The following is a 27,750-nucleotide window of genomic DNA, read 5'->3' as shown; positions in this document are numbered from 1 at the left end:
ACCTTTGTGCAGCAGCAGTATGATGATGATGGCAGCGTTTACCTCCATGGTTTACCTGTATGCGCGCTACTGACGAACTACCGTAAACATTTGAGCTAACCTACAGCACACTATTACATTACTGCAGCCTACACATGCTGTGCTGTTGGTAGTTGTATTGTGTGACAGCTTCAGTGATCGCAGGAAGCTGCGGCTCCTCTCCCAGCTGCTGATGGAGCACATCCGACTACCAAAGGTAACCGCGGCTCTGCTGGCTGCAGTGATTAGCTACACTGTTTCCGCAATGTAGCAATGTTTCCTCCACTGTTACCTCATCATAACCCGCCATGCGCGCTCACGATGACTGCAGAGCTTTAATGCAAATAATCAATCAAACATACATTAAAGGGTATGTGCTGTGTGGGCCACGTAGACAGGACTGGAGGGTTCTCCTCCTGCTGCAGCTATGAGCCACCAGTCGACGGCTGGGTGTGTTTACTGTGGTATCAGTGCACTTAACGCATGAGTACAGCTGTGTCAGAGCTTCTGTAGCTGAGGAAGAGGCTGTCTGATGTTGTTCTTCCTCTTCCTCCTCCAGGTGGAGAATGTCAGGCTGCTTGACAGACTCACCCCCAGAAGGAGTAGGGTGGGCACCCTCTACCTGACAGCCACACACACCATCTTTGTAGAGAACGAGGCTGGAGTGCGCAATGAAACATGGGTATGCAACAACTCAGTACACTGAAGGACCAGAAATCAGTCAGTTATAGGACGAACAGTGAGATGTGGTCAGAAGGCCTCACATATAAGGCACAATTTAGTCAAGTCAAGTCAAATGTATTTCTATAGCACATTTAAAACAACATGAGCTGACCAAAGTTTTTTATAGACATAGGCAGAATAAAAACAGGTCAACAGAGCAAACAACAAAATCACACACATCCACAGACAGAGACCAAGATAAAATCCATGAGTAAAAGACTGTTATAATGAGCATTATAAAAAAGGCCAATTAGTAATCACAATTCAAGTACATTCAAAAGCCAAAGAAAAGAGGTGGGTCTTAAGCTGTGCTTTGAAAGACTCTGTAGACGGAGCAGATCTGATGTGGTGAGGCAGTTTGTTCCACAGACTAAGGCCCGCAACTGAAGAAGGCGCGGTCGCCCCTGAGCTTCTGCCGAGCCCGAGGGACGACCAGAAGTGACTGGTCGGAAGACCTGAGTGCCCTAGGTGGGGTATAGGGAGTTAAAAGGGCAGATAGGTAGGAGGGAGCCGATCCATGAAGTGCTTTAAAGACAAATAATAAAGTCTTAAAATGGACTCTAAAAGTGACAGGGAGCCAGTGGAGGGAAGCGAGTACGGGGGAAATATGCTCATGTTTCCGGGAACCAGTTAAAAATCTTGCGGCAGCGTTCTCACATACTGTAGACGTGACAGTGAAGACTGGCTGACTCCCATATAGAGGGAGTTACAGTAGTCAAGGCAATTTCACAATCACGGAAAGATAAGATGCAGAATCAAAAATCATCCCAAGGTTTAGTACATATACATGATTTTTTAAAAGATTTAGTTTAGTTTCTTTATGTGCATCCATGCATCATGCTGTACAATGTGATTGCAATATAAAAAGGTCCATGTTTCATTGATCTTACCAGGTGCTTCACAGTTTGGTGTGCAGCGTGGAGAAACAAGCCGCCACATCCTCGGGATGTTCTCTGCTCGTTCACTGCAAGAACTTCCAGGTGCTTAATTTCGTCGTACCTCGAGAACGGGATTGCCAGGATGTTCACCTGTCCCTACAGCGTCTCTCCCAGCCAGGTGAACTGTGTTTTTTAAAAGATCTATTTGGTGATGTTAATGCTAAAATATGACTCAGAAGTGTATCAGAAGTTTAATATCATCGTCCAATATTGGCTTTCTGTATTTGATGTCTGGGTTGGATTTTTGTACGAGTAGGCTAAGGATAATATCTTACCTCTGGTATAAATCTTTCACTAGCAAGGGCCACACCATCAACGAGAGATGATTTAACAAATTTATTGAAGGAAAACACAGATGATGCTTGTGGTTTGTCCACTTAGTTGGATGCGATCGAGGATTTGCCATAGCGCCCGGGCACGACGGACCCCCTCGGGACCCTACCATGGTTGGAAATTAGCACCAGCAAAATGCTGGTAAAATATGTAATTGGCTACTAGATTTACGTCCCTCACCAGCCAAAGAAACAATGGTAATCTATTGAGTGGTTGGTAGATTTTGGAGTCCACCAGCCACAGTGGCAGGTAGACAAAAAAGTTAATTTCCAACACTAGACCCTAAGAAGAGGAGATTAGGAGAGAAGAATGGGGTGGAAGGGAGGAGGGGGTTAGGCAGGTATTTATAGGAAATACAGGAAGTGGCACGGTTGAGGCGTGATCCTGCTCATGAATTTCTGCTATGTAGCTTCAAATATTAACTGAATTTGAGGGAATCTTGTTAAAAATGTATGTTTTTTCAACAAGAACAGATTAAAAAATAATATCTGATGAAAAGTTTTCTCCTAATTATTTGCATCAGTGGCAGCCTCAAAGTCCAGTATTGGGTCAGGCGTTAGTTTTCATTTCCTCCGCTTTCATAACACGTTAGTCTATCTAACTCCTACAAATTGTAGGTTTTCTGCATTAAACTTTAGCCATCAGCCAGTGTTGTGCCTTGCAGAGCGTTACGAGGAGCTGTACTGCTTCTCCTACAAGCCCAACGTTGATGAGGAGGAGAGACGGCAGGAGTGGGACTTCTTGGACCTCAAGGCTGATTACCGCAGAATGGGACTCCCAAACTCCCTGTGGAAACTCTCCCCTGTCAACCAACACTACAAGGTCAGTGAGCCGACATCTACAGCATGACCGGTTGTACTGTTTTATCCTAATATGGACATGGCAGAACTGCTTAGACTCCTGTTATGTTGTTTTCAAAGGTGAGCGACACGTACCCCTCTGACCTGTTTGTGCCCGAGTCCGCCACACCTCCGGTCATAGTGGGGAGCTCCAAGTTCAGAAGCAGAGGCCGATTTCCTACTCTGTCGTACTACTCCAAAGAAAACCATGTGAGTTGACAGCATACGTTTGCTCTTTTTATTTTCCGTATGCTTCCTGTGACAACTCGGGTTAATTCAAGGGGCATGAAGCGCCGGTGACGTTTCTCAAACTGTCAGTGATGAGTAGGGATTGTAAGGACAGAACCAGTCTCTCTGACTCAGACCCTGCACAGGAATGGTATGAAGCTTGTTTGAGGAAGGCCTTTCAAAGCAGTTTTTGGCAGAACAATGTAGATAAGAGATAATTTATTAAGATGCACAATGTCATGATCACAGTACTTCTTTTGTGCTTGCTTTGTTTGGCCAGTTTTTGTTGCCGAACAGACTTGTGACACTGATCATTCATCCTCAGCAGCGTCCTCTCTCTTCAAGCTGCCAAATGGTTTTGTTTCACAAAAAGAATGCAAGCCGAAATGTTTGGCAGTAGAAATGAGGAAAAAATATCTAATTGTGATTATTTTGACTGATATTGCAATTTACGATATTAGAGAGATTGATCATTTTTACATCATTATTCTCATTTTCATTGAAACATATATTGAAATGATAATGGTGTGATTTTTGAGGAAATCTGTACCAAACAAAGATGTTTTCTTAAATCTGTAGAATATGATGTGTAGGTAGGGCTGTCGCGGTGAAGGAATAATTCACCTGCGGTGATAATCATTGGCTCAACTGTGCGATGTGCGGTATTATTGCAAGTTGTTTTTTTTGCAAATTACTTTATTCATCCTGACCCAAAGTGTTTCCATACTTTACTGTATGTGTAGTGTTTACCACGTTGGATTTAAAATGTGAGGGTGCAGGTTGTATCCACGCCGACCCTCCGACTTTTTCTGCTTTGTCGTTTCGGGTCACTGTGGCCGGCTGCATTTTGTTTTGGTTGACGGATACGGAACGGATATGACGTCACGTTACTCTGACTACAACAATAAAAGCGGTAACTTCCTTCTACATCCGCACAGACTCAGATGGAGCAAATATATCGATTCTGGCATTAAATAATCAATTTCAAAATCGTAAAAAAACAAAAACACGCTACATAGGTGAATCGATTTTTTTCACCACCCCTACTAAAAGACATGGGATAGAAAATCTATAAATAAAAATAAAGAACTCATACAAAAGGACGAGACTCAGTCAACAGTAAAACAAAATGGAAAGAGAATATGTGCCATTCTAAGTGAAATCTAAACAGGCACTTTGTCAAGTTCACTAAAGGTCCCACGAGGAGACGTCTGTGCTATCTTTAAATCAAAGCATGATTCATCACCATTTTCCATATCTGAATCGAGAATAAGCCTCAACATTCATAATTCCTTCTAGTAATCCTTGACTGGACAGTTGGGAGTGCTTTATGTGTGTGAGGTCAGCTTCCCAGGGTTGAGGGTCCAGTGTGTGGAGCTCAGTTCGTACAAAGGGGGCTCCGCTCTGGTTCATGAGCCAAAAGGGAGAATCACACAACGGTCTCTGGCCTTCTCCCTCGTTGCTACTAAATGCCGATACAAGACATTGTGTGGTTGATTAATTTAAATTGAACACGCAAGGAACGAGAAAGTACTGTGAACTTGCATTCACCCCGATTCTCACATGTGTGTGTGTTTTGTTCTACATGTCATCCAAAGTAATAATTCACCAAGTTACAGTCAACTGTCAGATGAGTAAACATTCCTGTATGAAGCATGAGTGCCTCTCGCCTCCTCCCAGGCTGCCATCTGCCGAAGCAGCCAGCCCCTGTCAGGTTTCAGCGCTCGCTGCCTGGAGGACGAACAGATGCTGGAGGCCATCTTGAGGTCCAATCCCCGCAGCGACTTCATGTATGTGGTGGACACCAGGCCTAAGGTGAGCCCTTTGTGCCTGCGTAAATACAAGTCACTTACAGTACTGTGCTGTATGTTCAGGTGGGCTTTATTTTCCATACTGCGTTTTGCCAGCTGGATGTGCTCACAGCAAAATCCTTGGAAACATCCTGGCTATATGTGCTTGTTGAACCATGATCAATATTATGTATATTGTGTAATGCAAATTCATTTTAACACCACTAATTTCTTTAATGCATTAACGCAACTTGCAATTTAAAGGTTGTAGCGGGCTCTGTTTTAAAGCTAGAGTGAAGATACTGCTATATGAAACTAGGAAAACCTAATGAATCCATTGGTAGCAACCATGTCATACTAGCTTGTCGCGAAGGAGATTAAATAACGCTCCAAATTTGCTCTAAATTTTGTCGAGGAAAAACTGGCATGGCATTTTCAAAGGGTTCCTTTGATCTCTGACCTCAAGATATATGAATGAAAATGGGTTCTATGGGTACCCACGAGTCTCCCCTTTACAGACATGCCCACTTTATGATAATCACATGCAGTTTGGGGCACGTCAGAGTCAAGTCAGCACACTGACACACTGACAGCTGTTGTTGCGTGATGGGTTTGAGTTTGCCATGTTATGATTTGAGCATATTTTTGATGCTAAATGCAGTACCTGTGAGGGTTGTTTTGTGTGGTTAATTGATTTCCAATAATGAATATATACATATGTTTGTATAAAGCAGCATTTTTGTTCACTCCCATGTTGATAAGAGTATTAAATACTTGACAAATCTCCCTTTAAGGTACATTTTGAACAGATAAAAAATGTGAGATTAATTTACGATTAAATATCGCGATTGACAGCCCTGCTTTTTTTTATTATTATTTTGGTCTTTGATTAAGTACGTTTTGACGATTAATCAAATGTCTTTTTAGCTGAACGCGATCGCAAACCGAGCTGCAGGAAAAGGCTACGAGAACGAAGACAACTACTCCAACATCAAATTCCAGTTCATCGGCATCGAGAACATCCACGTCATGAGAAACAGCCAACAAAAAATGCTGGAAGGTAATTATCACGTCTTCCTGCGATGATTTATTTACTGTAGAACCAATTTGAAGCCACAGCGGTGCATTCATCACCGTGTCACAAGTTTTTCACCACATCAGTGTTTGTGGAACGAAATGTGCATTTTCTGGCATTGCCTGTTTAAAGTCCGCTGCCTCTTCACATTACTGAAGCAGAGCGGGACCCCATGCTGCCCCTGTGGCTTTCATATGCACTCATGCGGACTGGACTGTGCTGCAATCAGGCCTCAAATGAGCCCACAGGAGAATTTCTGGGTATTGTGCAGGGGTGCTCCTAGGAAGACTTTGAATCCATCTGGATTTTATTTCTGAGCTATTTTGGTTTCCTGGAGTGGACAATCCGGGACCTTATCCCCCAAAGAGAGACCAAGGGCGTGAGAATGATGTGATTTCAAGTCTGAAAAGTTATAGCTGTTCTTAGTTGTGATAACTCTTTGCCCCCTGGCAGCACAAGGGAAGTCTTAAAGAGCTGGAGACAGCGACTGCCCTTCAGAGCCCGCCTGACTCTCTCTCTCTCTACCCGATTGTACACTTCAATGAGATTTGAAGACCCCCCCCGCCCGGCAGCATTAGCTCAAAAAATCCTTAGAAGTGGAAACCTGCCCTACTTGTGTTATAAAAGGTTGCATGAACCTGTTCACCTGCTTGCTCTCCTATCAGTGGCCTCAGAGTGCTCTCACAGGTCAGCACACTTCCACAGTGTCACCTCTGTCAACACCGTAATGAGTGAACAGATGTTTTTGTACAGTGTGTCAGAGTTATGAACGTTAATGTGATAAATTGTCCTGAGCACATGAAAAGTCAGCTGAGGAGAAACGGGTTCATGTCACTCTGCCCCTCAGTCAACTTGTAAATATTTATGTTGAACCGTGAGGACGGAAAAAATGAATTTGAGGTTTCAGTGTTACAAGATAAACAAACAGAATGCAGGAAGCGTTATGGTACAGAAATGGATCTGTATTTAAAGGTTCTCTATACGATACCCAGAGCATTAATATAGCAGCGAACAACTATTTGCTATGTAAAGATATAGCTGGGCTATGTAACCCAAGCTCACACCCGTCGCTCTGCATTGCTCTCATACGGCAGTTACAGCTGATAACGCCGTGCCGATCGACGGTGCCGTTGCGGAAGCGAGGCACCAAAATTAAGGTTGATCGCCGCCATGTCCCTTCAGTCTTCCTCCGTCCAACACAGTGGCCGGATATTGCTTATCCAGAAATCTATACATATTTGATTGAATCCCGTTAGGCTGAGTGTTGTCTGTTTATAACCAATGTGTTAATAACCAACTGTTTGATCTATAGGCTGAGATTTAGTTGGAGACGACGTCTGATGCTGCTATAACTTTAATGTATGACTGTATTACTGCAGCAGCTTCACACTCAAGCTAACGTCAGCCATGCTAGTCACTGTCACCAGCATCATTTAGCGATTTCCTACACTGACAGTGAATATTCATGTATCGTATGTGCCTCAATTCTTAGTGTGAAAGCCTCAGTTAACCCGCTACACAACAGCTTTTCATCATTTTCTCTCCCGTGACAGCGAGTTTCTTTCCCCCAAAAGGGAGCGCAGCTTCGGAGATGATGCAACGGTGGTCTGGTCTATAGCTTGGAGCCATAAAGCCTCTCTATTATATCTTTTTTAGGACATGGCAGGGATTGTTTTCCCCCAAAAGGGGGCGTGGTCACAAGAGCCTTCTCTGGATGACTGATTAACGGTCTGATGTATGTAGATATGAAGGAAAACGAAAACACAACAATTCTTAGTTTCAGGTGATTACACACTAATGAAAACATAGTCATGAATATTATATTCCATTTCTGCCAATAGATCCCCCCGAAATGTTACACACTGTTCCTCCAAGGGATTGACAAAGTGATTCAAACTCATCATGAAGGGAACATGAATGTGTGCGCCAAATATCATGGCAATCCCACAACCACAAATGATCCTCATGGTGGCGCTGGAGGAAAAGTCAGGTATCTCCAAAGTTATTAGGATGCATCACCTGGGAACTATGAATATATGTGCTTTTTTTTGCCAATCCATGCAGTAGATTAAGAGATATTTCACAAGTGAAAACTTTGACCTGCTGACGGGTCAAGAGGAAAAGTCAGGGGATCACCAAAATCAGCAGGATTCATCCTCTGGGGAACATCAATATCTGTTCAAAATGTCATGGCAATCCATTCAACAAGTGTTGAGCTATTTCAATCTGGACCAGACATTGCCATCCTTAGAGCTACGCTGCTAGCGTGACTAAAAACATTGACCGGGGTCCAAATGAACCATCACGTGAGAAGCTGAAGGAAATCTGTTTTGAATAAACAGTGTGACCCATATTTTTCTCATGCCGTGCACAGACTCCCTAATAAACGCGTTGTTGTGGATGTTAGTGATGTGAAGGTGAGCTTTAATAAAGTCCAGTGATCAGGTATGCTCCATGTTTCCTGCCAGTGAGACAGCTGTGTTGTGGTTACAGTGTGTGAGCTGCGTTCCCCCTCCATGTCCGACTTCCTGGAAGGTCTGGAGAGCTCAGGCTGGCTGAAGCACATCAAAGCTGTTTTGGATGCAGGCATCTTCATCGCTAAGGTCGGTCTGGAGGTTAATCCCTGCTGTCTGCCTCACCACGGCAAGCAATATTAGCTTAGGTGTGTGTGTTTGTGTGTGTGGGGGGGTTGTATCCTGTATGTGTAATACACATATTGTCTGTGTGTACATTCAGTTGCCAGTTATCAGTCCTGCAATAAATCCATCAGACTATCCTTGCAGATATAAATCAGGTGGACAAAATAATAGAAACACCTATTATTATAACACAAAACAAATCAACAGAATCCAAAACTAGAGTCTGCAAAATGATCTCTCCCCTCTGGCATTGCACTTCTTAGACAATACTTGCTCTCAGGCTCCACCAGTCAAATACTTAAGGTTGGACACAGTTAAGTTTAGGGAACAGCTATGGTTAGAGTCTACCAATTCAACAGACATTTTGGAGGATGCAGCCTAACAGGAAGTACTTAATGCCTAAAAGGTGCAAATCAGGGAACAAAAATGATCTGCTAACTTGTCAGTTTCCCTTCTCCGAACTGCCATTTGCCAATGCAGCTGCCATATGGTTAAAAATAATGTGAGAAGACTTGGGCACAGGGCCTTCATCAGGGTGATTTACCAAGTTTACCAAACATTGCTAGCTTTAGAAATATGTACTGAAAATGACATTGTTTGCCATAATAAACCCACATCCACACCAAGTAGTGGAACTTTCTGGCTACAATTCTGGCACGGATCAATGCTAATATTTGCACTTTGACTGCAGTAGTGCTGTGACACTGCACAGATTGTGTATTTGTATGTGTATTTGTGTGTGTGTGCAGGCTGTTGCAGAGGAGGGCGTCAGTGTCCTGGTTCACTGTTCAGACGGTTGGGACCGCACCGCTCAGGTGTGTTCGGTGGCCTGTGTGCTGCTGGATCCGTACTACAGGACCCTCAGAGGACTCATGGTAGAAACTGAACCTTCATCTTTTTGAGTGAAGTAGAATTGCATCTTTTAAGTAGCATTGTAAATGTCACATAGCCCTCTGGGACGCTTAGGGTGGCCAAATGAGAATGACTGAAATTCAGCTTGGGCGTGGTCACGTGGCCATGGTGGGGGCGTGGCGGGCGTTCTTGTACATTACATTCAGTGTCAACCAACAGTAGTAATAATAACAGCAGTATTCTTTCTTGCAGACTTTTCAAAACGCTTGGTTTGGATCTTGTAAGGCAGCAAAGATTCACGGGTATTTCCCTCCTCACTCCTCTCGGTACCTGCGGTAACGTTTTTGCTTTTTGGCTGGATGTTCACCAGGTCCCGTGACACCGGGCTCCATGTCAGCGATGAATGGTTTAATTTCCCTCCGTAAATATTTGACTTCAACAACGTACATCATGGCTATGCGTCGCCGCTATGCGTACGGGGTATGCGGCCCACTGAGTATGCGCAGTAGTGTTTATCCCGCTGGCCCCACCCTCGAGTTCCCGCTCGGCCCATAGACTTCACATTGTGATGACGTCACAGATTTTAAAATCGCTTTTTTCAGCTCAAGGGAAATTTTGCAAATATAAAACCTCCATGGATCAAAAAATCATAATGGAAAGAGTCATATTGGTCTTGTTTGCAGTTCGAGGTGTCCTGTCAACAGTTTTACAGACGTCTCTTTTATAATGGTGGTCTATGGGTAAAATGCTTTTTGGGCCGCAGGGGGATTTTTTGCTGCAATACCGCGAGTGGCCACTGGAAAAAATTGGAAGCAAGGCTGAGCTGTAGTTGTTGTTATCAATTTGCGGCACGTGTGTACATGGCTAAAAAAAACAGCCATAATTCATGTAGGCTACGGACATAACAGTGCCCGTCTGTGGGCAACACCAAAATAATGTTTCACGACGATCAGCATTTAATGTTTTATTAGACTATAACTAATCAAATCTCAGGTTTAGTCTAATTTTCAGGACAAACAGGACAGAATTTGGGATTCGGGACTGCTGCACATAGTTTGGGACTAGGTACACTCTCATATATATCCAGTTCCATTCAGGCTCTAGCTGATAGTAGTCCGTACTGGGCTCATGAGGCTTGTTTCTTTGATCAGAAGGATTTGTGCAGGCTAACTTGTGATCCACCAAGAGCCACCATGGAAAATAAATACAATAGAGATGTCTGCTCTTGGGAGTTATTGCCCCTAGAGTTGGAAGGGATATGACCCCACACAGAGGGTGAAGAGGTTCAGTCATTCTGCAGGGATTAACTGTGCACTATGTCTGAACCTTTAATCATGACCTACTGAAATTGTACAGAAACTATGGTCCTCATTGTGTTTTAGCACATGAATGTCTTTTTTCTTCTCTCAGGTTCTCATTGAGAAAGACTGGGTCTCATTTGGACACAAGTTCTCGCACAGGTTGGACTCTAAAATATTACTTTCATAGCATCAATGATTTTTAGATGTTTCGTTTTGATCCAACCGCCCTCGCCTCTCCTCCAGATGCAACCACCTGGTCGGAGACCCTAAAGAGGTATCCCCCGTCATCGACCAGTTCCTGGAGTGCGTGTGGCAGCTCATGGAGCAGTTCCCCTGTGCCTTTGAGTTCAACGCGAGGTTCCTCATCACCATTCACAGCCACATCTACTCCTGCCAGTACGGCAACTTCGTTGGCAACAACCAGCGGGAGAGGATAGAGCTGGGGTGAGATTTAAACCTGCAGCCCGCCATCCGTTTTCTTTTCCTTTTCACAGCACGGACAGGTTGTCAGAGATGCCGCTCTGAGAGAAGACTGAGTGCTGAAGAGCCGGTGATATATTACATCAACGGGTTTATGCAAATAGAGACGACTCTGTGCTAGAAACAAACAAAAAAATAAGCTATTCTGAATTGCTTTCTTTTATCAATCCTGATTTTATGTTGTCTTATCTTTTGGCATTCATACAGATTGCGTGAGAAGACTCACTCTTTGTGGAGTTATCTGTGGAAGAACCAGGCAGACTACATCAACCCTCTGTACCGACCAGACCACAGCCAGACACAGGGGCTCCTCCGGCCGTCTACTGCCCCCTACTGCTTTAAGTAGGTCCTCACAAACTGTAACAATGCATACAACTTAGGTTTATAATGTGGTATATACAAGTCAATCGATTAAAATAATTAATCACGATTAATTACATGATTGTCCATGATTAATCACAAATTAATCACTCATTTTTTATCGGTTTAAAATGTACCTTAAAGGGAGATTTGTCAAGAATTTAATACTCTTATCAACATGGGAGTGGGCAAATATACTTGCTTTATGCAAATGTATGTATATATTTATTATTGGAAATCAATTAACAACACAAAACAATGACAAATATTGTCCAGAAACCCTCACAGGTACTGCATTTAGCATAAAAAATATGCTCAAATCATAACATGGCAAACTCAAGCCCAACAGGCAACAACAGCTGTCAGTATACTGACTTGACTATGACTTGCCCCAAACTGCATGTGATTATCATAAAGTGGGCATGTCTGTAAAGGGGAGACTCGTGGGTACCCATAGAACCCATTTTCATTCACATATCTTGAGGTCAGAGGTCAAGGGACCCCTTTGAAAATGGCCATGACAGTTTTTCCTCATCAAACTTTAGTGCAAGTTTGGAACATTATTTAATCTCCTTCGCGACAAGCTCGTATGACCTGATTGGTACCAATGGAATCTTTAGATTTTATAGTTTCATATGATCAAATATCAACACTCTAACTTTAAAACTGAGCCCGCTACAACCTCCGAAAGATTGATCACGTTAAAGAAATTAGTGTTATTAAAATGAATTTACGTTAAGGCGTTATTATTGCGTTAACATTGACAGCCCTAGTATATACATTTTATATTTCCTGTTATATTTTTATTACACTGGTCTGAGTTATTAGGCTGTTTTGTAATAAAAAACAAAGGAACAAATAAGAGTTGATGTGTTATAATTTCATTTTTTTTTCAAATTTCAGTTTGTTTTGATTGAAATCTCTTGCTTGGTTCAGGACTTGGAGAGGGTTGTACAACCGCTTTGACCGAGGGATGCATCCTCGACAGTCTGTAGAGGATTATCTGAGCGCCATCCAAGAGGAGACCCAGCAGCTGGAGGAGCAGCTGGCTTCCCACAAACAGGTAGGACAGGGCTATACATTCATAATGCTATGTTATTATTTCTCATGAGAAAAAAAATAACGTTCTGGTTCTAGAAGATGACTGTAGTCTTCTTGCCTTTATATTATCAATAGAAAATTGCTCAACTGGAGCAGGAGCAGGAGTGGAGTGTTACCCAGAAAACAGTCGCAGCCTTTGATAAGAGTCCCACAGCGTGGGCTCTTGGTAAAGACCTCGGCCTGGCCAACACCCCCCAGGACTACACCGGGGGCTTCCTCACCAGCAGCCCCTGTAAAGCACCTGACAGCAGCCTGATCCTCCTGACCCACGACTCCAACCAAACATCCAAATCCATCCTCTCCAACGGCAGCGACCAGGAGTCGGGGATCGCAGACGTCAGCTGTCGTTCGCCTCTCAGCGAGGACAGCGCCAGGGATCCAGACTCTGACGAGGCTGCCTACTCAGCTGCCTGAACAAATGTAGCATCCGGTGGTAGGTGTAGCAGCGACCAGCCGTCCACTGTGCCACTGAACAAACACTGCTGTACCTTTACGTTTGCCATGTAACCCGGGTAAAGTGGTATTCGGGTTACACAAGTGACTTGCACTTTTGCTTGCTTGTGGTGTGGTGAACCCTCCCTGTTGCCACGTACATACTAGTTGATAGTTGTTTACTGTAGCTGACCACATTTTACTTCTTACCCTCTTACTTAACCCGGGTATTGCTCACTGTCATGTCTGTTGTTGACGGCAGAGTTAATATACTGTATTAGCCTAATACACAATAACCAGTTTAATGTTTGAGACATTTGATCGAGGCTTCGACAAAAACTAATCTGCCAGAGTTAAGAGTGAGTTCAGAACAATTCAATGCACATGTAAGCAGGAAGAGTGTGTCGACTCATCAAATGAATGACAAGCCATTTAGCTGTGTGCTTGCTTTTTACTATGGTCTTCCTTCTACTTTTATTCATTGGGAATTTGTCTTTAGAGTGTAAAACTTATGAACATTATGTTGTCAGAGGCACTTTGATTTTGAGCTTTTCAAAGGGACGTGAAACAAATAATAATAATAATAATAACGATTCCAAAGAGACTAAATCATCATTTTAGTTGCATCGTTTGCACTTAAAGACAGCAAAATTATTCAATAAAGGGCAAATCAGAACAGAATTAAACAGATCAAAGAATGACATGATAAAAACAACAAATGAACAAACTGCAGAGATGGAGATGGACTCAAGTTGAAACTCATCAACAAAGATATGACAAATATGTACAGAATATAGGCTGTCGCCACATGGTGCTAATGGCATTTAGAATGTAGCAAAGATTTAGTTTTCCTTTTTCTGTAAAGTGTTTTGGTGGATTTAAAATACCTAATATAAATGCTGTCGCACCTTATGCTCAATCAAGGCCAGGCTATGTAGCGGTGTTTCAACCCCAAAGGACATATTGTGACTGAACTAAACTCAGTCAGCACACCGCAGTGACCTCAGCTGGGTTTTGGAGTCATTACACTTCTAAATTTATATCCAGTGGTTAGTTGTGGATGATTGACACGTTGTGGTCCACATCTGGGTATTTCAACTTGACACACAATATCTTTAAAAATGTGTTTATTTTATTTAACAAGCAACTTTATACATTTCTGTCCACAATATTTCAACACCAGATTGCTGTGATCAAACCAAAATTCTTAAAAGGGAATCAACCATCTGCTGGTATAAATAGTGATAAGTGGTAAGTGCTAGGACTACTGAATACTGAACCAGCAGACTAGAGCATGTGAACACAAATTTACTGCTGCTACTGGCAGCAGATTACCGACTGACTTTCAATATTGGCGACATTTCAACTGTAAAGTTAGCATTAAAACTGCTGACTGTAATAGACACATTAGGTGCACTCCAATACTGCAAACGAACAATGCAAAGATTATCAAGCAAAGCATGTTAAGATATTTTTGTACTATGTTTTTTTTTGACTACTTGCTTTAATGCATGTTGTTTTTATTTGTGTGAGAGGATCTAAAATGTCCGGTCAAAAGGAATTGTGACCCCGTATAAAAGAAAGAGCTTTATATTGATGCGTTTACGTGTTCAGGTGGAATAAGAGCCAAATATGTCAAACTGATCTAAATGCAAAGTTGTGTAATTTGTGTCAATTTTCTTTTGAAATAAATAAATACATTATTGTCTATCGTATTATTCTAATAATTCTTGATTGTGTTCTTGGCGTTCATCCAAATTACAAAAAAAAAATCTCATTTATATGTGGTGCCTAGCAATGCATATGGGTTTGGTTTTATTTGCTCAGAGATTTCTGGATAATCTGAACACACTGAATAGTTTTCATAGGGATTAGTCTTTCAGTAGAAAGTAGTTCCAGTAAAAAATGTTGACAGTGTGATCTGTGGATTATCCGGAGCGACTGGGACACTGATTGTAGAAATTTGTTGCTGTTGAATTTTCATTTTTCATCGCTAAATTGTGTGGTGGAGTAGCCAGAAATTGTATAGATTTAATATCTCAATCCTTGGACAAATAAAACCCAAACTATCTGCATGACTATATACTGTACCACAAGTGGCAAGTGAGATGTGTTATTTTATAATTTGAGTGAACAAACCGTCTAAAAATGTTATCCAGCATTTGTATACTCAGTTGACAATAGGCAAAATCTAAACAGCCGAAACTCATACGAGCTTCTATTTCACCGTATAAGCCTTGATGCAGTAGAGGTGCAACTTTTGCAAACAATTTATGTCTGAACAACTGCATTGGAAGAATCTGCTTAATTAACAGACGACAACAATTCTTTTCATGCTGACTCGTACAATGTTAGGAGGCCTCTACCAGATTTTATGACATCAGTCATGTCCAGCCAATAGCAGCAAAGACCCTCATTTTAGGGATCAGAGCTCCAATCCATATTGTTGATGAGCATCTGTCCAGCTGTACTTGTTTGCCATTATAGTTTTTCCAAAATGTATTTGTGTCAAACTAAAGTGACTAAGAAAAAAATAAAACTGCAAGATTTGACAAATTAATATGAACAAAAATGTAATGGTGTGTGTAAAATAAGGAATAGGAAAATATAGTGATGGCTTGTCCAGTTTTTAAAAGTCTAAAAAGTAAATAAAAAATAAATAATAATGATTTAATTTTGATCAATTCTTACATGTAATAATTTGTTTAAACACAAATTTGAAATTTAACACATTTATTAATTCATTCATTCATTAATTTTTTTATTCTTTCACTTATTGAAGCAGGAGCGCTGAACAAATAGGACGTGCCATTATTGTCTTTCCAAATTGTATTTGTGTCAAACCAAAGTGACTAAGAAAAAAACTACACTGCAAGAGTAGACTAATTAATATGAACAAAAATCGAATAGTGTGTGTATAATAAGAAATAGGAAAATTTATGGTGACGGCTGGTCCAGTTTTTAAAAGTCTAAAAAGTAAATAAAATAATAATAATCATACATAATAATAATTAATAATAATATATATAATAACAAGTAATAATAATGATATATAAATATTATATACTTATTATATTATTATATACCAACTGTCTATCAGTACTACTCAGGTGTAATCCTCACTGTGCAATATCATTTTCCACTTGTGCAATTTTGTTAATAGTCTGTTTATTGTCAATACTGTATATACTGCTCCTTTTTTTTTGTACTTCCTTCTTTTTAAATGGTTCATATTTTGTTACACTTTGTTTAGCTCTTTTTTTACTGTGTTAGCTGATGCATCTTGTTTTTTTTTGCACTATCCCCTTTGCTGCTGTACACTGCACATTTCCCCACTGCAGGACTAATAAAGGAATATCTTATCTTATCTTATCTTATCTTATAATTATATAATATAATAGTGTATATATAATTATATAATATAATTATATATACATATTCTAATTATATAATACAATTAATTATAATTATTTATAATTATATGCAACAATTTGTTTAAACAAATTTGAAATTTAACAGATTTATTTTCAGTTATTAAAGCAGGAGCACTGAACAAATAGGGCGTGTCATTATTGTCTTTTCAAAATGTATTTGTGTCAAACCAAAGTGACCAAGAAAAAAACTACACATTTATTATAATAAGTAATAATAATGATATATACATATTACAATTATATATATATACATATTATAATTATATAATATAATTAAGTATAATTATTTATAATTACATGCAATAATTATTTTAAACAAATTTGAAATTTAACAGATTCATTTATTTATTCATTCATTCATTCATTTATTCATTTATTCATTTATTTATTTATCTATTTATTCATTTTCAGTTATTAAAGCATTAAAGCACTGATCAAATAGGACGTGGACCCACGCAGCAGCCCCATGCTTGCATGCTTACGCACCACGCGCATGACGTTTCCTGTTTCACGTGATGACGTCGCGTCGTAGGCTCAGCTGTGATGGCAGCCGTGGGTTGACATCGATACATTACTGAATATAAACTATTTAAAAGTTCGCGGAAAACCCCCCGAAACACAATAACGTAGAACCAAACTAGCAGCTGTCAGATAGTTCACACTGAAACACACACACCGGCCCGGTCTGGGGGAACGGTAAGTTCACCACGCTGCAGGGGAGCTCTACAGCATCAAAGAGAGTCTGTGTGTGCAGCTAGTTACTCGTCTCTGTATGCATCTGTGGAGCTAGCTGTGCACCGGTAGGAGTGTACACAGCCTCCCACCTGAGAGCCTCCTCTGTCCTGCTCATGTTAGCTCAGCCTGTAGCCTGCTGCAGACTGCTACAGGTAACCTAGCTAGAGCAAAGTGCTGCTGAAGACGAGCTAATGTTACCAGCATCCTGCTAAATACAACCTGCACACCTCCAGTCAGCTGTTAACATGTCTGTTAGCCTGTTAATGTGAAGTATCCCTGCTTAATGCAAGCACAGACAGCTCTGAGGTTGAACTAGATTCCCTAATGTTGAGAGATATCTGGGATTTGATCCCCAGAGCAGCTTTTCTTTATGTGCTGCATGCCTTTGTCCTGCCACCTCTCATCATTTGGTCTGTCACAGGTCAGCATGTTTGGGTAGGTCTATGAACCATCTGTCTGTTTCTTCTTTCCTTGCATCATTCTCTCGTGTCTGTTAGCCTGTTAATGTGAAGTATCCCTGCTTAATGCACGCACAGACCGCTCTGAGGTTGAACTAGATGTTGAGATATATCTGGGATTTGATCCTCAGAGCAGGTTGTATCTCCTGCAATTTATATTATAACCTTATATGTTGTCAGCTTTTCTTGGGTATCTTATGTGCTGCATGCCTTTGTCCTGCCACCTCTCATCATTTGGTCTGTCACAGGTCAGCATGTTTGGGTAGGTCTATTATCCATCGGTCTGTTTTTCTTCTTTCCTTGCATCTATCTCTCGTGTCTGTTAGCTTGTTAATGTGAAGTATCCTGGCTTAATGCACGCACAGACCGCTCTGAGGTTGAACTAGATGTTGAGATATATCTGGGATTTGATCCCCAGAGCAGGCTGTATCTTCTGTATCTTATGTGCTTGTATGCCTTTTTCCTGCCACCTCTCATCATTTGGTCTGTCACCAGTCAGCATGTATGAACTAGACTCCCTAATGTTGTGATATATCTGGGGTTTGATCCCCAGAGCAGGTTGTATCTCCTGCAATTTATATTATATGATGTTAGCCAAATGGTTAATCAGCTTTTCTTGAGGTATCTTTATGTGCCTTTGTCCTGCCAACCCCTCATCATTTGGTCTGTCACCAGTCAGCATGTTGTGGTAGGTCTATGAACCATCTGCTTTTTCTTTCCTTGCATCTATCTCTTTTACATGAAGTGGCACTATGCCCGCAGCTACTGTGGATCACAGCCAACGAATATGTGAGGTTTGGGCCAACAACCTGGAGGAGGAGCTGAAGAGGATCCGACATGTCATCCGAAAATACAACTACATTGCTATGGTGAGTGAGTGCTCATACATGGAATGGACTTGCATTTATATAGAGCTTTTCTAGTCTTCCGACCACTCAAAGCGCTTTACACTACATGTCAGCATTCACCCATTCACACACACATTCATACACTGATGTAGAGGCTGCTAAGGTGCCAACTTTGTCCATCAGGATGTAATCTAAATCTCATTCACACGCCACACATGGCTATGCCTTCGGGAGCAATTTGGGGTTAAGTGTCTTGCTCAAGGAGACATCGACATGTAACGCGGAGCAGCCAGGGATCGAACCACCGACCTCCCGATTGGTCGACAACCTGCTCTACTGAGCCACAGCCGCCTTGCGGTAAAAACTGACACAGCCAGATCTCCGTTCTGCATAATGAGTCGTCTTGTCTCCTTACTTTTCCAGGACACAGAGTTTCCAGGTGTAGTAGCCAGACCCATCGGAGAGTTCAGAAGCAACGCTGACTATCAGTACCAGTTGCTGCGCTGCAATGTGGATTTGCTCAAGATAATCCAGCTGGGCCTCACATTTATGAACGAACAAGGGGAATACCCTCCGGGAACGTCGACCTGGCAGTTCAATTTTAAGTTTAACCTCACGTAAGAAGCTGACTTATTGTGCTTCTCCCACTCTTTTCACGTGTGGCATTCAATTGCATCCATGTACATGAGTATTTGGGAAGAGTATGTCAGCTTTCTTACAGCACACACAGATGAGCTGTAGAGTAAGTTACACACACACACACACACAAATTACAAATGCTGCTCATACTGTCTTGTCAAAATGCATACTGTCAGTTTAGATGTTTGAGGACAAAATTTAGAACTCTTTCAACTGCATACACCGACTGATAAGATCACAACACCTCAGACACAGCTTACAAAATGCAGACTTTTTGACTATGACAACGTTGCTCTCATACCTACTCGATTGTCTTTTGTGGTTGAGATAATAACAGTGCGACGTGTCTTTGTCATCAGAGAAGATATGTATGCACAGGACTCCATTGAGCTCTTGACGACTTCAGGGATTCAGTTCAAGAAGCATGAGGACGAAGGCATCGAGACGCTGTACTTCGCGGAGCTGCTGATGACATCAGGAGTGGTGCTCTGTGATGGGGTCAAGTGGCTGTCTTTTCACAGGTATTCTGCTTTTTATTTAGTATCTATTTTTGTATGCAGTCAGTTATATACTCTAGACCGCTGCATAGCAACAGGAATCATATTCGTTGTACCCAGAGTATTTAAATTCTCTCTCTCCCAGTTACAACATCTCTTACTTTCACTCTTTGCACATCAGTTAGTTAAAGGTGCTAAATTCGATATCCAGAGCATTAATTTAGCAGCAAACAACTATTTGCTATATAAAGATATAGTGGATTAATGCCTACCTGAGCAGAGAATGAAGTCGCTCTCCCTCTGTGTCTGTTGTAATCCTTTGTGCTTTGTTGACATCGCCGGGCCAGCCGCACGTGCTTTTAGTGCATGTGATTGACGTTGTTGCAGAAGCATAGCACCCACGTTCCCCCTCAGGTAAACACTGTTATCTCTGGCCCTGTTCACACCTGGTATTAACATGCGTCCTCAGTGATCCAATCACAAGTAGACAGCTTTAAGTATGTCTGTTCACACCTGGCATTAAAATGCGTCTCCACATGCGTCGTCAGTGGCCACTTGTGATCCGATCTCACTTCCCCGCCCCATAAGCAGATAAACACATAGTAAACACACGGCTAATACAGCAAACATTGTGACGTAATATTACATGAATGTTAGTAGTAATATCCTACATATTCGTGAATTCTGGTACATTGATTTAAAATCAAAATAAAAGGTTATTGTACCGGCGGTCCCCGGAACCTCCGCGCCACCGTTGCTGGTGCCGCCAGTGCCGGCTGCTTTTGCCAGACAACAGCGGGGTACAGCGCTCCGGAGAGCCGGGAGGACAGAGAACGGGCGGGCGGGCGGGCGGGCGGGCGGGCGGGCATGTGTCAGCTCCGCGCAAAGCAGCGGAACAAAAACACAGACGATACGACAGAACGATAATAATGCACTTTGCGTGCCTAGTCTACATACAGTAGAGCACAGAGGCCATTTCCATGCTGACAAGCGCCCGTGTCTGCCTGTTTATTCACCTGAGGGGCGCGGTGATCCCGCGGACCCCAGCAGGATGTCAGATGAGTAGGCGGTCCTTAATGTGGCCAGGACGCATTTGCGTACACACTGCTAAAAGAATGTGGTCATATGTGGCTCAGAACACCTCTGAATGTGGTCTGGAAGATCCGATATCAATATGTCCTCAATGTGTCTTGAGTGTGTTCACACCTGTACTTAAAGCTGTCCACTTGTGATCCGATCACTGAGGACGTATGTTAATACCAGGTGTGAACAGGGCCTAAGTCAGCACTTTCGTCGTTGTTTGCACTGTTAGCACAGTTAGCTGTGAGCCACCGGCTCACCGTCACCATGTTGAGAGCTGTTGGAGGCAATAGAAATGCTCCCAATCTCACATTTAGCACCTTTAATAAACAAGCACTTATTATCAGACAGTAAGCACTTCTAAGCTCACAACCATATTCATAATTCACTGTATCTTTTTATCCAAACCCTCCATATTATCAGTGTGTTATGTGTTTGAAAGCATGTTATTTCTCAGTGTAAAGTATATTTTGTCATGTCTGAACTCAGGCATCCTCCTGTGTTTTAAATGTTTACTAGTTGTTGTGGCCTTGAATGAAAAGTGTTTGATTTCTTTCTTTTTCTTTTTTTTATGTCTTTACCTTAGTGAGAGGTAAGATGTTACGCAGAACTGTGATCATTTAACTACACACAAGTTAAAACAAGAAAATATCCCGTTGCAATTTGCTATTAAATTTGCTTCTCAAGTGTAATGAACACTTGTATTGTTATATTGGTCTCTAGTGACTTTTTTACCAGTATTCTCTACAATCTGCTGCTTAACATCTTCATTTCATACTCAGTTTCCCACTGTGTCTCCATGGCAAACTGAGGCTAAAGATAAACCAGGCTTTGGAAAATAAACAAAGCTTAGGTTTGAAACACCACTGTCATCTCTTTCAGGTATTACACACCTTTACCAACAGGCTTTCATGTCATGTTGTTTTTATTTATATTATTTGTTGTCGTATTTTGTTTATTCTGCTTTTGTCATTGTATTTCTTTAATTCATCTTAATTTTCATTGATTTCTTGTGCATTAACGGTTAATCTTATTGGATAATTGGTCTGTGGTCATCTTTTTTCAGTTCATAACCGCTGATTAGTAGGATGTTTGTTATAAAAATCAAAGCCCCAAATCACTAGGTCTTTTTTGGGATAATGCCGTGGCTTTGTGTAGTTATTTGCCGTTATGTTTGTTATATGCAGGTATATGGACGGAACCTGCCAAAATAAAAGATAAATAAATAAATGACTCGATAAATAAATAAATATGTCATTAAATGCAGCAAAAATAATATTAAAAATAATGTAGCCAATAATTAATTGATAAATTTGACAAAAAATTATGTTTTAATTTGCTTCTTTATTTATCTTTGTATTATCTTCTTTATCTTTGAATTAATTACCTTCTTTATTTACTCTTCTGTTTAATTTTCCCCCATGTATTTATTTGTATTAATTTGTAAATGTATTTGTTTTTGCATTCATTTTTATATAATTATAAATACATAAATAAAAGGGAAAATTATCCAGAAGAGTAAATAAATAAGGGAATTAATACAAAGATAAAAAAAATTAAAGAAGCTAATTAAAACAAATCCAATCAATTTATGTCACATTTTATTAATTAATTAATGGCTACATTTATTTTTTAATATTTTTGCTACGTTTAATGACTTACTTATTTTATTCATTCATTCATTCATTCATTCATTCATTCATTCATTCATTCATTCATTTTTTATTTTGACAGGTTCCGTCCTCCATACAGGTGCAGGCATATGAACAATAAAGCCAGTCTGCCTGTATTTAATTAACTATGTGTCATGGCAGATTGGAAGTGACTAAATCTCTTGAAGCCTCCTGCTGTGTGCTCTTTAAAGAAACATAGTTTAAAGGTGTGCATGTGTTTGTGTATATGTGTTTTGTAGTGGCTATGACTTTGGATACCTGATCAAGATTCTGTCCAACGCTAACCTGCCTGAGGAGGAGGTGGACTTCTTTGAGATTCTTCGCGTGTACTTTCCAGTCATTTACGATGTCAAGTACCTCATGAAGAGTTGTAAAAACCTGAAGGTACCTAAATAAATATTTCAGCAGGTAGCACACAGAGTAGCTCCTGTTTTATTCATTTAAAGCTTCACACACTTGATGTCTGTTGTGATCTCCTCTGAGTGTGGCCCTCAGGTTTTACTTTGACAAGAAGTGTGCATCTTGAGTGACTGACGGTGTTTTTGTTTTCAGGGCGGGCTCCAAGAAGTAGCTGAGCAGCTGGAGCTGGAAAGGATCGGACCACAGCATCAGGCCGGCTCTGACTCTTTACTCACAGGCATGGCTTTCTTCAAGATGAGAGAGGTAGGCTCCTCAAGTCAGAGAGAAGAGAAGAATTAATGTGGTGAAACTCAAACCTCACAAAGCCAGCCCAACGTATTAGTGATCCCCCTTTCAGACCTGCACCTCTTTACGTTAATATGAGGACAATTTAACATGCAGGTCTTGGGTCTGAATGAGCACACTGGCCACGTTTAGATAAAAGTCATGACGGCAATCTGACGAGGTCGGACCCAGTAATATTTCTGTACCACTTTCAACACGGCACAAGTCTAAATGGAATGCCATCAGATTAACAAAGGCTGCAGCAGCACAAGCTAAAACACATTTCAGATTAACATGTTTATTATAGCAATCGTCTGTTATCCTCAAAATCAGTTCGACAAACTATGAAACACTGTAAAAGAGCCAATTTTAAGTTACTCAGGATGCGTCACACATCAGATCAGTGTACAAAAAGAAATTTCGACAGGGGCAGAAGAAGTTAAAAAATTAAAAAATAACTCGTACAAACACAGTACTTTGTGACTGTTGGATGTTATAAAACAGGCAGCATAATTCACTCTAATAATGTTAAATGATAAAATTGATATGAAAATGTTTTAGTGGATTCAGCATGAGAAGAGGGGCCGAGCTTCCCTCATGCTCACGATGGTCATTCAGGCTTCAGTAGCAAAATAACGTTTAAAATCCATCAGTGATGCAGCCTGAGAAAGAACACAAAACATAATTTTTTCTCACAATCATAACATTTTTAATTATTCTAATTATTCTAAAACATGATTCTAATTATTTTTAAAGGTTCTCTATTCGATATCCAGAGCATTAATATAGCAGCAAACAACTATTGCTATTGTTATATGCTATGTAAAGCTAGAGGAGTAATGTCTACCTGAGCAGAGAATGAAGTCTCCCTCCCTCTGTGTGTGTTGTAATCAGAGCTTCGCCTTGCTTTGTTGACATAGCCGGGCCGGTCATGCTTGCCTTTTAGTGCATGTGAGTGTGCCCCACTGGCCAGCTCACGACAGCCGCTCTGCACTGCTCATACAGCGGTTACAGCTGATAACGCCGTCCTGACCGACGGCGTCATTGCCGAAGCGTAGCACCTACCCTGCGTTTCCCGCCAGATAAACATTGTTAGCTCTCTCAGCACTGCTGCCGTTTTTTTCACGTTTAGCGTTGTTAGCACCGTTAACTGCGAGCCACCTGCTCAGCTGTGGGGAGGCAATAGAAATGCTCCCAATCTCGCATTTAGCACCTTTAAGTTGGGATCTTCAAATACAAGTTTACATCTTCTTTTGTCCAACAGTCCAAAAACCAAATACATTTAATTTACCACATAAAATAGTAACAAATCCTCACATTATGAGAGCACAAAACTGAATGTGAAGCTGAATGTTTGTTAGCTCTTTTTATCGAAAAAAGGGACTTCAATGATAAATCGATTAATAGTGCATCCAATTGAATTGGACTAATGAACCAGTCACTGGTTCTCTCTAGAAACTCTCCACAGAAATGTGTGCATTTCTCAGAATGCTAATCTTGTGAAATCTGAGTTTGATAAAACTGATAAAGATGAAAAAGGACTAGTGCTGATAAATTTAAACAATTCTATCTTAATCGCTGTGCAAGTCGCTGTACAGCATAACTCACCACCACATAAAGCTGGGACGAAACACCAATGCCTGTATTTCACATGATGATGCTAGCATAAGCATAAACTTCTGATCGGTTTCAGAGGATAAGACTTTAAAGATAAACTATGCTGATATTAAATGAACGTGCAAGAGTCTGTTCTCAGTATCCTGTGTGTTTTTATCTTTCCCATAGATGTTCTTTGAGGATCATATCGACGATGCAAAGTACTGTGGTCACTTGTACGGCCTCGGCTCCGGCTCCGCCTACGTCCAGAACGGAACAGGGAATGCTTACGAAGAGGAGGCCAACAAGCAGCAGTCGTGACATCACTCTGAAACTCTCCCATCCTGCGGTTCTCATGCACAATCAAGTGCGGCGCTGAAGCCAAGCTTCATCAACCGGATGACGATAACGGAAGAACACGAAACATACACACACACATCATTTAGCAAGCTGCTTCTCATAGGCTCTGCTCACCTTAGACAACTGAATATGATGGTCAAAAAAAAGAAATCACAGCTGTCCTCACACATGCCCCCGCTGGCTGCGTGTGTGTGTGAGTTTAGTCTTGTATTCCTGCGAAGCAGTGTACACGTTCTGGTTGGATCAGTTGAATTTAACATGCTTGAAAAAGATGGGATTTTAGTTTTCCTAAAATGTTCTGTAGAAATGTTTTGCACTTTAAAGCTCTAACCTGATTTTATATGGAAAGCTGACAAATGTTTCTGGTGTCTTTGTTGCCTTCTCTACGTTCCCATTTTACATTGTGAACATATAAATCTTTACGATCACGGCAACCGCTCTCACCACGCTCAGCCTTAATATTAGCTGCATTCTTCTCTTTTAAACTTTAAGTTATTGTGCTGGTTATCTGACGGTGAGCAGACTCCATTCAACACTTAAAGCTGCAGTCGGTAACTTTTATCAAATATTATAAACAGTTATTTTTATAAAACGGTTACTGTATTCTGATAGTAGTGCATGAGACAGGTAATCAGAGCCGAGCAGTCTCTAAAGCAGCTGTCAATCACTGCTCGCACTACTACTGTAATGCCTATTTCTCTCCTCAACCGGCCTATTTCTAGGTTATGACTAGAAAGGATCCGTCTTGTGTAAAACCTTTTATGTGTTTGCGAGAGTTAGTGTTCATTGTATTTACGTTCTGCAGGCATCCTGTATCTCAACACTTGTAGGAAGGTTGCATTTGCAGTTGTGTGACATTTTTACATGCTAATTTGAAAGCAGTGTGTTATTTGTTTTTAGATTACGGTTCTAGTAATGTAATGGAGTCATTCATCAAGGTTAAGGTTCATTTTTATTATCTTCATTTCATTTCAGTATCATTTTGTGTTGATTTTGGCGGTCCCTACGGACAAAAGCGGTGGTGTTTCCGAACACCAGAGTCCCTTTAGAAAACTACAATTTTTTACTGCAGCAGAGTCTGATAGTCTGCCTCGCACAGTCCTGGTTCTCCCGTGCCTCCCTTCCCTCCAGTGGGACCTCAACCTCCTCTCAACCTGCTGCTATGTTGAAAACAGTCGAGCCGAAATCAAGCACCCCCCACTGACCGGAGCAAACTTTCTCATTTTACAGCTAAACCGTACATTAAAATATGTTTCTGAAAACATTTGAGGGCGAGAAATAGGCATTACAGTAACAGAATCTTGATTCATATTTGATCAGCTCTGCCTAGTTTGACCGTTTGATCTGAGTTGTGAGTTTCGCAAGCAGTGATTGACAGCTGCTGTAGAGACTCCTCGGCTCTGATTGGTTGTTTTCCTTAGGGCACGGTGCAAATCTTGCAAATGCCATTAGGAGCACTGGGAGGACACAGACCATGACTTTTCTCACAGATTACCTGTCTCATGCACTGCTGTCAGGATATGGTGACCGTTTTATAAAAAGAACTTTTCATAATATTTGCCCAAAGTTACCGACTGCAGCTTTAAGACGCCACACGTCAGTGTGCTCGCCCTCCGTCATTGGATCTCTTGTATGATGAAGAGAAAGGGAGCTCTCAGCCAGTGTGTTTACGTGCACATGAATATTTCATTGGAAGTTTTTGTTTGTTTGTTCATATGTTTATAATGACCTGAATAAGCTCTAATCCCACTGTGAGAAGCCTTTAACTAACAAGCTGGTGTATTCTGCTTAGACAGTAGATGGGATACTAAAACAAGTGAACACATTTTCCTCTGTACTGTTATTTGCTGTTTTCCTGTTTGCATTCATGATAATGTTCAGAATAGTCACGGATATATACAGTATGTACTGGATGCATACGAATGGTTTTCATTGGAGGAATAGGGGTTATTTGTGCATGTAAACACCCTCTTTGACACAAGCACATATGAACACAGATGCAGCACGTCTCTACGTGGTGTTGCAACGATTTCAACCAAATTCACTAGACCTTAAAAAGTATAAAAACACTAGTCTGCAGTAAGACATGCTGAGTTTACCCTGAAATACTCTTTTGAGAGTAACATTTTGAATTGAAATTAAGGTTTTGTAGAGTTTTAGTGTTGTATAAAAGGAAGACAACTTTTACTCAATGGAAAAAAAAAAACATTGCCTCTTAACATGCATATTTTTGTTTCAGTGGAGTTCATTTCACTTGTAGTTTTGGCCCTTTGAATGTTTTTTTGTATTGCTTTCCAGTTCATTCATGCTGCGTAGAAGAGCCGCATGTACTAAAACGTTTGAATAAATGCTGTGTTGTTATAGCAGTATCCTGAACTTCCATAGGTGTGTGTTGAAGTGTAGGTTCAAGACTTATTATTAACCTCCCTGAGCGTCAAAGACTGATGACACTTTTCTTTCTTTCTGCTGCTCATCTTTCACACTGTAACGGAGTAAAAGAAGAATATGCAATATATAAGAGGATTGTTTTTAGATTATTTTGTAAATAAAGGCTTGAAACTTTTCTACCATAAAATGCCATCACGTCCCTTTTATGACTCAGCATCCCTCTCAATGTGTGACAACGAGTTGAACAAG

At 41.0% G+C, this 27,750-nt stretch overlaps 2 protein-coding genes and 1 long non-coding RNA gene across 4 annotated transcripts; 2 read left to right on the top strand and 1 right to left on the bottom strand.

The window, feature by feature from the left end:
• The first annotated feature begins 1 nt into the window (after nt 1).
• On the top strand, nt 2-14,335 carry mtmr7a (myotubularin related protein 7a). Its single transcript, XM_074647953.1, has 14 exons — nt 2-235; nt 578-700; nt 1,635-1,797; nt 2,677-2,834; nt 2,933-3,061; nt 4,760-4,894; nt 5,797-5,929; nt 8,438-8,547; nt 9,333-9,458; nt 10,846-10,895; nt 10,980-11,180; nt 11,424-11,558; nt 12,513-12,639; nt 12,753-14,335. Exons 1-14 carry the CDS (start codon nt 212-214, stop codon nt 13,089-13,091), a joined length of 1,953 nt encoding a protein of 650 aa, XP_074504054.1. The 5' UTR covers nt 2-211; the 3' UTR covers nt 13,092-14,335.
• Nucleotides 14,287-15,204, bottom strand: LOC141775047 (uncharacterized). Its single transcript, XR_012595541.1, has 2 exons — nt 14,398-15,204; nt 14,287-14,335 (listed from the first exon to the last, which is right to left on the bottom strand). It is a non-coding gene; the product is annotated as an uncharacterized LOC141775047 (long non-coding RNA).
• A 1,802-nt stretch (nt 15,205-17,006) lies between these two features.
• On the top strand, nt 17,007-27,688 carry cnot7 (CCR4-NOT transcription complex, subunit 7). 2 transcript variants are annotated; one of them, XR_012595540.1, is made up of 8 exons: nt 17,007-17,239; nt 18,482-18,605; nt 19,008-19,201; nt 19,583-19,744; nt 22,713-22,857; nt 23,026-23,136; nt 24,943-25,876; nt 26,324-27,688. XR_012595540.1 is itself a non-coding variant. In XM_074647959.1 (7 exons), the coding sequence occupies exons 1-7, from the start codon at nt 17,934-17,936 to the stop codon at nt 25,072-25,074; spliced, it is 933 nt and encodes a 310-aa protein (XP_074504060.1). In that variant the 5' UTR covers nt 17,909-17,933; the 3' UTR covers nt 25,075-27,688. The 2 variants fall into 2 exon arrangements, 1 of the variants encoding a protein (XP_074504060.1); XM_074647959.1 differs by lacking the exon at nt 17,007-17,239 and adding an exon at nt 17,909-17,998 and having other exon boundaries at nt 24,943-27,688.
• The last annotated feature ends 62 nt before the right edge of the window (nt 27,689-27,750 follow it).

This window comes from Sebastes fasciatus, chromosome 10 (genome assembly GCF_043250625.1).
Source record: "Sebastes fasciatus isolate fSebFas1 chromosome 10, fSebFas1.pri, whole genome shotgun sequence".
Taxonomy (NCBI): Eukaryota; Metazoa; Chordata; class Actinopteri; order Perciformes; family Sebastidae; genus Sebastes; species Sebastes fasciatus.
This window is presented reverse-complemented; position numbering and strand designations above follow the sequence as displayed.